The following is a 12028-nucleotide window of genomic DNA, read 5'->3' as shown; positions in this document are numbered from 1 at the left end:
TGGCTTAACCACTTAACAATTTTCAGTCTTGCCTACTCACTAGTTTGTATGACAACTACTGCTATAAAGAGAGGTCACTTTGTCTGAAATGCCTCTAAAATTATGTTGGTATATTCTTATACCCAAGAAACTTGGGGCAGGAAGGTGTTTGTTTGGATGGTGGTTTTTGGAGCCCCTGGCTTTGGCTGGTGATTTTTGGAGCCCCTGGGTCTGGATGGTGATTTTGTAGACCCTGGCTTTGGTGGTGATTTTGGGTTTCTGGTTGGTTTTGGCAGGCACGGTGCGATGCCTCGTCCTTCGAAAGCGTGAGATGCACGTTCTGTGTTGACTCTGGAGTCTGGTACTATGAAGTCACTGTCATTACTTCAGGAGTGATGCAGATAGGATGGGCAACCAAAGACAGCAAATTTCTCAACCATGTGAGTACCTGTAATATCACTGAGCTGGTGATTGTAACATCAGTGTTTTCCTTCTTACAGCATCTGTGAAAACACCTCTGGTTATTCTGTGGTTATAACTGAGCACCTGTTTTCCTTCAATTTTTCTGTGTCTATGAAGAGCTGGTTTTGCTGAATTTAGTGGTACAAGAGAAGTCCTATTGTTACTGCTACAGACTGACACTGTTCACCTGAGGCATGCAGAGTTGCAGCAGAGACAGCTTGTTATCTGCTGGCTGTTGTATGGAAACTATGGGGAACTTTTATTTCTTATTTCTTGTAGCATAATCTCTTGGAAATTCTTTAGATAATAGTAGTTACTCTTTGTTTTTGGAAGCAAACAATATGTCACTAGGAACAGCAGTTTCTCATACACTGTCCTTTACACAGGTCAACAAGCAGCCATTTCTTCATCCTCTTTAACACATTTTCCTATTAAATTAATTTTCACAAGGGAAATAGCTCAAATTAACTCTGGGATAACATGGTATCATTGGACTTGCTGGTAGCAGCAATATGGGACAGTCTTGGAATGCAAAAGCTTCTTTTTAATTAAAATAAGGACTAAAAAAAAAAGATTAAACCCTCTACCTTCTTGCCTTTTTCTGAGAGTACAGAACAAGTCTGCTGTGTTATTTTATAGCTTGCTTTACATCCAGATAATTTATCTTTTTCTTAGTTTTAAGTATTCTTCTTCCTACTATTTACTTGTAAGATTATGTACTTGCTAGCATTAAAGCAAAATGTGCCATGAAGTCCATACATAGTCAGTCCTCATGGAGAATGTCACTAGGCTTTCTTTCTTCTTAAATCTTCGTGGTGACTCTGCATGGCTGTTAGAAACTTTGTATGCTTCTTATGCTATGGTATAACTTGTTTCAGTATTTCCATAACAAGAGAGAGTAATGATTACTACCCAAAAACCTTTTCTACCTCATCTTAGAGTTATTTTAGGACAAAAGGTATATTAGGCCTAGCCTAGTGCTGAGAACAGAAACAGTGCTGGGGTTTCAAGTTGACACTTCTACTGGCTAAGCTTGAGGGAGAAATTCACCTGTAGCCCTTCTTTAGTGTTGTAATTGCATGGCTTTCTGTTCCTGCTTGGAACTTATTTTAGGAGAAGAATTATATATTTAATATAGAGATAAGCAGTTAAACCTGCTCATTTCTAATTATTAAAGAAAAAGTCATTCTACAGCTGAGTCAAATACAGAAGTTAATATGAAGATAGGCCAAATACATACATGTGAGTAAATATTGATTGTAGGGGTATGAGATAAATACATTAAGGAGATTAAACAAACACCAGTGGCAAAAAAAACAATGGGAATGCAAGAGTAACTTCTCTCACCATTTAACTTGGGTATTTCTGTGAGTTCAGAGGTCTTGCTCCATGTCTTCTAATTATTCATGGAAATAGCATTGTCTTCTATAACAATCTATAACAATTTTCTGATCTATAACATGCACATATCTCTGTGTCACATCCAAAGTCCAGTCCCACATTTTTAGCATGGAATTGAAGTGTGATTTAAGAAAAAAAAAATATAAACCATACACAAAATCAGAAACCACCAACCGAACAAAAATATCGTGCAGACCTATGCTGAGCACAGTCCTTGCAGACACTGAGTGTAACAGAAACTGTGTGAAATAAAAGGCCATGTGTCTGCCTTTAGACTGCTAAGAGGCTTAAAAGATTTTTTTTCCCACTTACTGTTAAGGAGCTTGGTGTATGTGCATTTTTCTGTGTGTCTTGTACAAGGTATGAAAATAGGAGACGTCACATCTCTGAGTAGGATGATTTTTCTGTTGCTGCAGCTGTTTTGCTGGTGGCCAAATGCTGCTGTTATTTAAGTTCATCAGGTGTGTGCCTGAAATACAAGGATATTATCTTCTGGGTATGTCACAAACACAGGCCTCAGAAGCCATATGCTCTTTATTTACAGCATCTGTAACAAAAAGACTACTCCTAAATATGACATTAAACACCCATTAGCTGGGCTTAGCTTTAATTTGGGACATGAGAGGCTTGTGTAATCAGATGCTGTCTGGTATTTGCACTCCAGACAAACCATGCTGAGCACGAGGAAGTTACTTACCTTCCATAATGCTTTGGATTTCATGGTTGGGCTCTGCTGTGTATCAGATTTTTCTCCCACTCTGAAACTCTTTAGTTCTGTGTTTGCCTTGGGACTATCACTTGACTATGTTTTCACAATTTGAGGGAGGCTGGCAGTGAAAGGGACACAATATGCAGCAAATTAGGTGAAGGGGCTGTGTGTTTGTTCCCTTTGTGTACTGTGGGTTCTGGTGGCACATGGATATCTTGAGGAGAGGGCATTACAAGCTTGGTACTGGGACTTCAAGATAAGAGAGTGGCTCTTACTCTGTGGTGACTTCTAAAGATGCAAAAATTTAACCTATTTGGGTACTAGCCTTCTGGTGTTTAAATACTTGAACAGACAGGAGTGATTTGAGGTCACAGAGAATGCAAGACACTTTGGAAACAGTATTCCCTTTCTCCCTTCCTCCTCACCCCAACAAATTCCCTTTTGATGTGAAAATGAGACTAAAACTAGTTTGAAGAAAAAGATTACTTTCATGGGGGAGAGAGAAAGAAACCATTCCTGCTTCTGCAAGAGTGGTTTAATGACAATTCTTTGGTTATTTTTTCTTCCAAGTTTGGGATTAAATGCACAAGACAGTATTTCTTGTTTGGACTCAGATGTTCATTAGTTCTTATCTATGTTACACTCTCAGAGCATGAGTTCTACAGCACTTCACTAACAAACTGCAAAATGGAGCCCTATTTCTTTATCCTTAAAAGGCCTTGTAGGGAAACTGTCTAATTAAGAAGTTACACCTACATTATTTTTACTTTTAACCCAATAACCAACCACCTGTGTCCCACAATGACTTTTTCATCTAATTACACAGCACCACCCAAACCCATGGAGAAGGTAAAGAAGGACCAGCCTCCACCCTAAAAATTCCATCTTGCTTTATATGTGTTACTATATTTTAAAACCTTAAACTCCAAGTGATTTTACACACTTCTATTCAAACTCCACACCCACAATCCCAGTTTTAGCATTCAATTTTGAAAGCCTTCTCCACGGCCTTCCGGTCAAATGCAGGGTCAGCTCCTGTCAGCACAGAAAGTCCAAAATTCTCAGTTTCCAGGGTTCCAGCAGTTTTAGGTGAATGCAAACAGGCTTTAGCTGAGTGTGAGGGCTGGCTGCAGGCTGAGGTGTTGTGCTCTGTCTCTGAAGGAAGGTTACGGCATCGGGGACGATGAATACTCCTGCGCGTACGATGGCTGCCGGCAGCTGATCTGGTACAACGCCAGAAGTAAACCACACTCCCATCCCTGCTGGAAAGAAGGTATTCAATCTGTCTGCTGCTCTTTATCCTAACTGCATTTCTGCACAGGATTCTTCCCCCTTGCAGGTGTCTTTTCATTGGTGTGAACAAAGCAGTTACTGCCTCATTCTGATGATTATAAAGGTTTAATAACTACTGTGTCTTTAAGAGTGATTTAAATGAGCACAGTGGGCACTACAGTCTTGTTCCCCAGTCTGTGTAAAGAGGCTTTTGTTGGTTAAAGACTTTTTCTTTTCAACTGCAGAGTGAAAATCATATCACCAGTTAACATTGGACATTTAATCATTAGACTTTTTTGTAGTCGTACAAGTACAACAAACAAGTCATGCAAACAATTTCACTTGTTTGTAGTTGTACACAACAAGGTTGAAGTCTTCCTTTCTGGGTTAAAAGAGTTGTTTTAGAGAAGGGGAAAAAACCTTGATCTCTGAATTAGACTTTTTTTTTCTTTTTTAAGGAGGAGTTGCACTGTCTTGCTTACTTTAAATTCTTGGATAACTACTTGGACAGCAAAGTTCTGTTCTTGATCTCAGCTTTGAAATCTTGGTAGGATTCTGTGCATGCCAAGCTTGTGTGAACTGTGCCGCCTTCTCTTCTATTAAAATTTTCCCTCAAGGATGGCTAAATTAAAACACCTCTTAAAAATAAATAGCACAAGCATATTGGAAATTTCTTCTCAGAATACCCACTTGCTAAAGTCTATTTTCAACAGGTGTAAAATAGCCAAGGAGTGACAGAGTGCAGCTTTCTTCTGGCTTTGGCAAATACTCTGCAATACTTCTACAACTATGTAGTATTAATGCTCTGGCAGACTAAAATACTTAATTTTTTTTACTATTTTCTTCTGGGTTTTTTGGTTTTGGTTTGGGTTGGGTTTTTTTTAGTTACTGTCTGTATCAATGTTTCTTCTTTTGTGCTTTTGCAAACAGTTCCTTTTAAGTAAGACAACTCACAGTGACATATGTGATACTTGAAACAATAATTGTTTCAGCTGTTAGCATTTAACAGAAATTAAATCTTTAAATTATTTTTGTTTTGCATGTAAGGCGACACAATAGGATTTCTACTAGACTTGCAAGAAAAGCAAATGATCTTCTATTTAAATGGAAACCAGCTTCCTGCTGAGAAGCAAGTATTTTCATCTGCTGTGTGAGTATCTGCTCATTTGGAAGGACATGACCTCTGTGGATAATTGTGTTAATTATATGAAGAGTTTTTAATTTGAGATGTAAATTCATATTTACTTACCTGAAGCCATCATTAAGCAAGTTTCCCTGTTGAAAGTTGCTTAGAAATCAGTAAGAGGGATATAATTTTACAGGTGGATTTCAGGGTCCAAAATAAATACTTTGGACTTTCCAAAGGTATATTCAGCTCAGTTTTTACTGTCAAATTAGCATAGCATTAAAATAGAATGAGGTTGCAGCAAAGATGAACAATTTTCTGGTGCCTGAGGAACTTATCTTCTGAAAAATAAAGCCTTTCTTTTAGATGTTGGAGAGGGCTTGTTAACTGACTGCCATTCACTGGGGCCAGCTCCTGGAGCAGCACATTGAATATTCATCAGAGGATGTCTCTGGGTAGCATTGCAGGCAGGTGTTGGGCTTATTTTGCCAATGTTGTTAAAATTAACATATGGTGAACTCCTCTAACTCTCATAGGGAAGTTCAGCCTTTTACTTCAGAAAAGATAAGCTGGTGTAATACTTGAGAAAGCAGCTTCCTATACAGCTTAATTAAACATTACAGTACTTTATCAGTTATTCCTACTAGGCTAATAATTTCATTCATGTTTTCTCCTTAGAATAAAGTTCAAGATGCAGGCAAAGAGTAGTTCAGTTTAAAGAGTTGCTGAGTATCTTCTTTATTCAGCTTTTAGTGCTCTGTGCTTTGAGTATGGAATTGATAAACTCGAATACGTGTTAGAACTTGGGGTATTACTGAACTTTTGTCTTTCCAGTAAATTTGAGAGGTGATAGTTGTGGTTTTAAAATTGTGACTAATCCTAGTTGCACACTAGGCAGCCTTTATTGGCTGACTCACTAAGAAATTCAGATAAATCCCAGTAGTAAATTCAGGAGTTGAGAACTAAACAAGGTAAGTATGTGCAGCTGCAACTTGATGTTCTCCCAGTTAGCTACAAAACACTGGTGTTAAACTTGTCTCTGTCTTAGGGTACATTTTCAAATTGCAATAGTAACATGTCTGAAAGCTCTCCTATTATTTAAGTCATTGTAAAATGCCTGTTCATCATGTTGCAGATCAGGATTTTTTGCTGCAGCAAGTTTCATGTCCTATCAACAATGTGAGTTCAACTTTGGGGCAAAACCTTTCAAGTACCCACCACCAATGAAGTTTAGTACCTTCAATGATCATGCCTTTCTGACAGCAGAAGAGAAAATCATTTTACCCAGGTAATCCTCCTACTTTGTGTGTTTGCATGTAGAGAAATAAAATGTTTCATGTCTGAGTTGCAAAATCTTGCCTTGTACACAGCAAAATTGATTTCATACGGGGTCATACTTCCATAGGTTCCTCTCCTAAAAGGATGAGACAATAGGCTCCAGTGCAATTTCATCAGTAGGGCAGGAGATATGCAACCAAAATCTATTAAATTAAAATATATTTTGTAATATTAAGCTAATTAAAATGAGCTAGTACCACACAGTAAGCTGTTTTAGCAGAAGTACCTTCTGCCATCTAAGGATTATTAGCCTGATTGAGGATGTATATTGTTAATTAAAAAAAGATGTCCTATTTAAAATTGACCTAATTAGTGGTGTTGGCAGCATGGAGGTGCTGAATGATTGTAAGTCTTGAAATTTTCCTTTTCTGATCCTGACGAAAATTTCCCCATTTTTGAATGACAGTACTGACAAAGGTTATTCAAATTTAGAAGTGTTTTCCCACTTAAATAAAATTCAACCCAGGTAGAAACAGGTCTAGATACATTCTTCTTTAGCTTTTACCAAACTTCTGGCAGGAATGAAAACTAATAGCTCATCTGAATCAAGTTATTAGTAATAAAATAACTTACTGGAACATAAGCAATAACACTGCAAGTGTAATCTATGTAGTGTACCCTGGATTTCAGTATGTGACTGAAATAATCTTAAATTGCAACTAATTAATGGAGGGGGTACCCCTGGCTGTAATAACATTCAGTTATTAGGGGTTTTTTTATTTTTTTAATTATGGTTTCGAATTATCTAGCTTTGATCAAGTGTATTTGAGGTATTTAGTATCTTTAGTGTTTAAAAAGAAAAGAAAAAAAAAACCCTTACTTCTGGGTTGGAGTCACACATTTGCAAAGTTTGAGGCTTGGAATATTGTATTTATGCAGAGAAAATCAAATGCAAATTGCAAAATCATTTTGTGCTTACCTATAGCCAGAGCAAATTATTTCTGCTTGTGACTGCAGGTGCTTTAAGTGAGAGTCTGATGTAATCTTTAAGATGATCTGTTAGGTACAAATTTGTTCTGTCTTGGTAGTGTCCCACACTGGGTGAGAGGTTTGTAGTTTCTGGCTGATGCTCAGGTGGGATTGATGTTCAGGCAATAGCTGTGAGAGCTGTTAATGATTGTGCCAAAAGATGAGAGACAAACTGGGGGAAACTGGTTTCCTGTTGATGCCTGACTGGTGAAACTTGGCCTCCTGTGTTACAGACCCTGCATTATGCAGTAGCACTGAAAGGCTTCATTCAAGGTTGGACACTGTTGTTCTTTGTGTAAACAAAGATCATCCCTGCCCTACAGCCTGAACTGCTTGGAAATGATAAGCCAATTCTAAATTAAAATATAGCTTTGATTATCTTAAAAGTGCTAGGAGATAAGGCAGAGGCCTGTATGAGTGGACCCTAATTATCCATCACAGGATTTAACATAAACTCGTGCAGAGTTGTGCTGGATTTAGTGCATCTGATGTGGGGCAAGACACATCACCCTGCCATTGAATAGTTGTGATGGGTGTTGTGTGTGTGCTCCAGGTGGGAAATGTCTTCTTCCATCAGATGAGGGATTTTTACCTATTTTCTCTCCCTTGTGGCTGTTACTATACTGGGATTTTGATTTAATTTCCTGGTTTTATTCTTTTAAACTGTGTTAGAGCGTTATAGGGTTTCTGTATGTTGTTGATACATGGGCTTGTGAGGTGTATTTGTTTGGGTTTTTTCTTAACTCCTGAAAGAAGCCAGGTACAAAAGAATTTCTGTAAGTGTTCAGCTGTGGGAACTAGGAGAATTGTTATTTAATCCCCTCTTTGTCCCTTTCTGACAGACCAGAATAGGGAACCAGACTGTTTTGCAGATCTTTGAGTGTGTTAAGCCTTTTTTTGTGGGCAGTTGTGATTGATGTTTATCAGCAGTGTGATACAGCACTGCTACAAGTGTTATGTTGGCCTTGATGCAATTCTCAGAATAGTTTTGAATCAATTGCTTTGAGCCAAATTAATGCTTGGGGGGTCTGTGTCTCTCTCCCTTCAGACACAGGCGCCTGGCTTTGCTGAAGCAAGTGAGTATCAGAGAGAACTGCTGCACACTTTGCTGTGATGAGGTAGCAGACACAGAACTCAGGCCATGTGGACACAGGTAAAACCTTAAAAACCCAAATCCAAAGAAATATGAAATGTGTGTGTGATGCTCAGCTTGGATGAGGCCATATGCAGTCTCTGCTCATCTTGATTGCCTCCCCAGGATAAAGGAAATAACCTTCTTTCTTTTTAAGGATGTGATGTGTAGAGGTTAAACACAGTATTCCCACTATTCCACTCATCTTAGACCTGAGCAGATGGAACCCCTGAATTTGGGGTATTTGGGGAAGTACAGAGGCTACATCTGTGTGCTGCCCTGGGCTACTGACTCTTATCTCCCTGATGTCAAAGACTTTACTGATTAGTACTTGATACTGGTGCTGTGAAATCCAGATCATGTGAGGAGAGCAGAAAATTCATACTATAGTCATATACTCATTAAATGTTCAACAAATGGATTGTCTCAAGTCACAAATTCCTCTAAAAGCTAAAAATGAACCAGCAGTATGAGTTATACCATAATAGCACTTTGCTGCCTTTAAGCAGCCTACTGGGAAATAAATCCAGTTAAGTCCAATTCCTTAGAGTTTTAGAGCACTCATGGAAGGAGTCTTGCCATGTGTCTAGATGCTGGAAAGGTAAAAAGAGATGTGCCTGGATTGGAGAATTTGCTGCAGGGCACTGGGGCTGCTGCTCTCCAGACCAGAGTGAGTGCAAGCATTAATGAGCTCAGGGAAGTGGGATCCTGAGCAGCTGCAGGAGCAGCTGCAGGTCTAGGAGATGCTGAGCAGCAGGAGCTCCTCTAAATGGATCCACCACACCTGACTTGCTAGGCCTAATCTCCATACTGAGGGACTTGACTGTGCCTCTGGCAGGCTGACTAAACTGCTTAGTGTTATTTTGTTGTTGTTGATTAGTTTTTCATACTGTAAAAGCAGGCTTTAACTGGTTTTTCTTCTCCTTCAGTGACCTGTGCATGGAGTGTGCCTTGCAATTGGAGACCTGCCCTTTGTGTCGACAGGAAATACAAACCCGAGTCAGACAGATCTCTCACATTTCATGACACACGTGGAGAAACACCACAGACTTGTTTTTAAAGAACTCCAACCAATACTGAAAGGGGAAAGCATCTCTAACCAATCCTTATGCACATAGAACCATAGCCACGGCCAGATTTCATGCTAACCTGTAATCTGTTTATCTTAAAACTGAAATCTTTAATAAGCTCTTCCCAGCTGCCAGCGATGGGAGCTGGATTCAGCAGTCAGGAGCTCTGGCTATTGGTTCCTCCGAGCAAGAGCAGAGGGAGTTGTCTCTTCTTCCCCTTTTCCTTCTTGCCTGTCGCAAGTGCTGAAAAAATTTGCACTGGAAGTACACATACAATGCATTTTAGAAAAGAAGAGAAAACAAGTATTTCCTAAAACAGGGCTGTGCTGTCTTGTGCTCGAAAGTCTCTATTTTTGGCAGAAGTCAGTGCTAAAAAGAGAATGCCAATGTTTTCCTGTTTAATGTAGCCTCCTGCTGGTCAGAGACTCTGTATTTTCAGATAGTAAACTGCTCAAAGACTGAATCTGTACACAGACTGATTGAAAAGACAGTGTGGAGACTGTAGAGAAACTCACAGGTTTTAATAACTTGGTGATTCCAAAGAATGTTTTGATTTGTTTTTAAATGTTAAAAGATCAGTGGTATTTTCAAGTACATAATGTTTCTGATACTTTTAACTTCGGTACCCACATTTTTTTGTGAGGTTATAATTTTCAGGAGGTATTCTTAACTAATTATAATGCTGGACTGGAATTAATTTGATATTCTGGGTATTTTTTAAGGTATCATTGAACATCTTTTTTAATCAGTGTTGTTTTTGAAAGTTAGCTCAATTTTTCCAAAGTGAATATATCTTAAAATATTAGAGAAGAGTTCTGGACCCATTTATTTAAAACAAGGTTATTTGGATAGCAATTTCAGTCTTATTCTTAACTCCTTAAAAATGCACCTTGCTTGCCACTTGTCAGTCCTGCTCTGAGCAGGTTTGGGGCCACACTTCCTATTTTTGGTAGGGATCATACAGTGGGAATCTCTGCTCCACTTTAATTACACATTTGTGATGTTTGTATGTTAAGGATGCACTTCAGTAGGCAGCTCTTGACTTTTACTAGGTTTCTACAAGGAATCAGGGTTCACAGCTGGTGTCAGTGAAGTAGCACAAAAATAGATGGAGTTCTGCTTATTTTGCACCAACTGAGGATATGACTCGGTCTCTTCCAAGTCTTGCACCGGTTGATTTTTTAAAAATATCTGTCTGTATAGTAGAACTTTACTAATTCACACACAACTTCCACCAAAACCATCCCACTTCTTGGCAGTGATTCAGCAGCAGAGGCTGTTGTAGTGAATTCTCATGGTGTGATGTAGCTTATTTTTAAAATCATTTATTATCTTTATTGTACTATGAAGTACTAACAAAGCAGAGCCTGCCGAGCACTCTGGCTTCCTACAGACCTCAGCAGAAGCTGAGAGCTCTGCACACAGGTCCCAGAACCCAGCTCTCCAGCAACTCCTTTCACCTTCTGCCTTTGCTAACTCAAGGGTGCTGAACTTCATCCAGAGATGTGTGAATTAGGAAAGTTCTGTCCATCATTTTCATGTTGACTTTTGTCCAAATGTAGACTGAATCCAGCAGCAGAGTGCTGGTTAGTGTTTTTGCTAAAATGTGTATTCTCTTCCACTTTGGATGCCTGGTCTGATTTAAGTCAGGCTGGCAAATCTGTGCCACAGGGATCTCATTTCCTTGCTGAGTGTACTTTACAATGTTTTGCTGTATCCATGTTTTCAGTCAGGGCTGAGTCCCTTCCAGCTCAGTGAGCAAACGTGAGCTCCATCACTGCCACAAGGGTGTTAAAAATTCAGAATCATTTGAAATGAAGTTCTAAGCGCTTCCAAATGCAATGATGACTTTTTATCCCTAAGGTACAAAGTTACAAATCATACTTTAGGAGAAGAGGTGGGACAGAACCATTTTGAACTCTGCCTTAATAGAGTCTAGTAATTTCAGGGCTTTGGTTTCCCTGGCCAGGATTAACTGAGGTAAAATTTTCAGAAGTGCCTAGGACTCCTAATTTGTATCAACTGCTGTATGAGATTAAGGTCTTCAGGCCCAAGTCCACAATGGCTTCTGGGCATCTGCTGTCCCCTTGGAATGCAGGTGACTTTAGAGCCTCGCTGCCTTTGTGGACATGGGACTAAGTGCCTGTATTATGGAAAAGATGTGAATGCTTTGGAAAATTTTGCCCCAGACCGTCTTCCATGCAGCTGGTGCTGGGCAGAGGGAGCCAGCGGTGGCGGAGGAGGGAGCTGTGTTGCAGAGAACTGTCCTGTTCATTTCACAAAGGGAAAGGCTGTACCCTGGGCCCGGCTGTGTGCCGCCATGCAGGCCGGGCCATTGCTGTCAGGCCGGGTGCTCCGTGAGCAGTGCGCTGTCACCCCCGCTCCCTGCACCCCTGGAGCTTCGGGGACAGGGACGGGAGGGGCCGACTCCACAGGCCCTCACAGGGGCAAATGAATTGTAGCAAAGTTGTCCATTCAACAATAAAAACATCCTGAAGGCTGTTTGTTGTTCTTTAATTCCTTTTAGGCTAGGTGCGCTATGCGCTCGGGTGGGACATTGGTGCCGGGGG

General features: G+C 39.8%; 1 protein-coding gene across 2 annotated transcripts in view; it reads left to right on the top strand.

Moving 5' to 3' along the window:
* Window positions 1-11960, top strand: part of RSPRY1 (ring finger and SPRY domain containing 1) — a 36188-nt gene extending 24228 nt beyond the window's left edge. For both annotated transcript variants that reach the window (XM_071440660.1, XM_071440659.1), the window contains 6 exons: window positions 276-419; window positions 3713-3824; window positions 4871-4973; window positions 6085-6237; window positions 8305-8409; window positions 9318-11960. In XM_071440660.1, coding sequence (XP_071296761.1) covers window positions 276-419; window positions 3713-3824; window positions 4871-4973; window positions 6085-6237; window positions 8305-8409; window positions 9318-9414 — 714 coding nt within the window. In that variant the 3' untranslated portion in view covers window positions 9415-11960. The remainder of the gene's footprint in view (window positions 1-275; window positions 420-3712; window positions 3825-4870; window positions 4974-6084; window positions 6238-8304; window positions 8410-9317) is intronic.
* Window positions 11961-12028: the final 68 nt, after the last annotated feature.

Source organism: Agelaius tricolor, unplaced genomic scaffold (genome assembly GCF_023055355.1).
Source record: "Agelaius tricolor isolate 1412-34295 unplaced genomic scaffold, bAgeTri1.0.p SCAF_15, whole genome shotgun sequence".
Classification (NCBI taxonomy): domain Eukaryota; kingdom Metazoa; phylum Chordata; class Aves; order Passeriformes; family Icteridae; genus Agelaius; species Agelaius tricolor.
The sequence above is the reverse complement of the archived record's forward strand: the minus strand, read 5'-3'. Positions and strand labels throughout refer to the sequence as shown.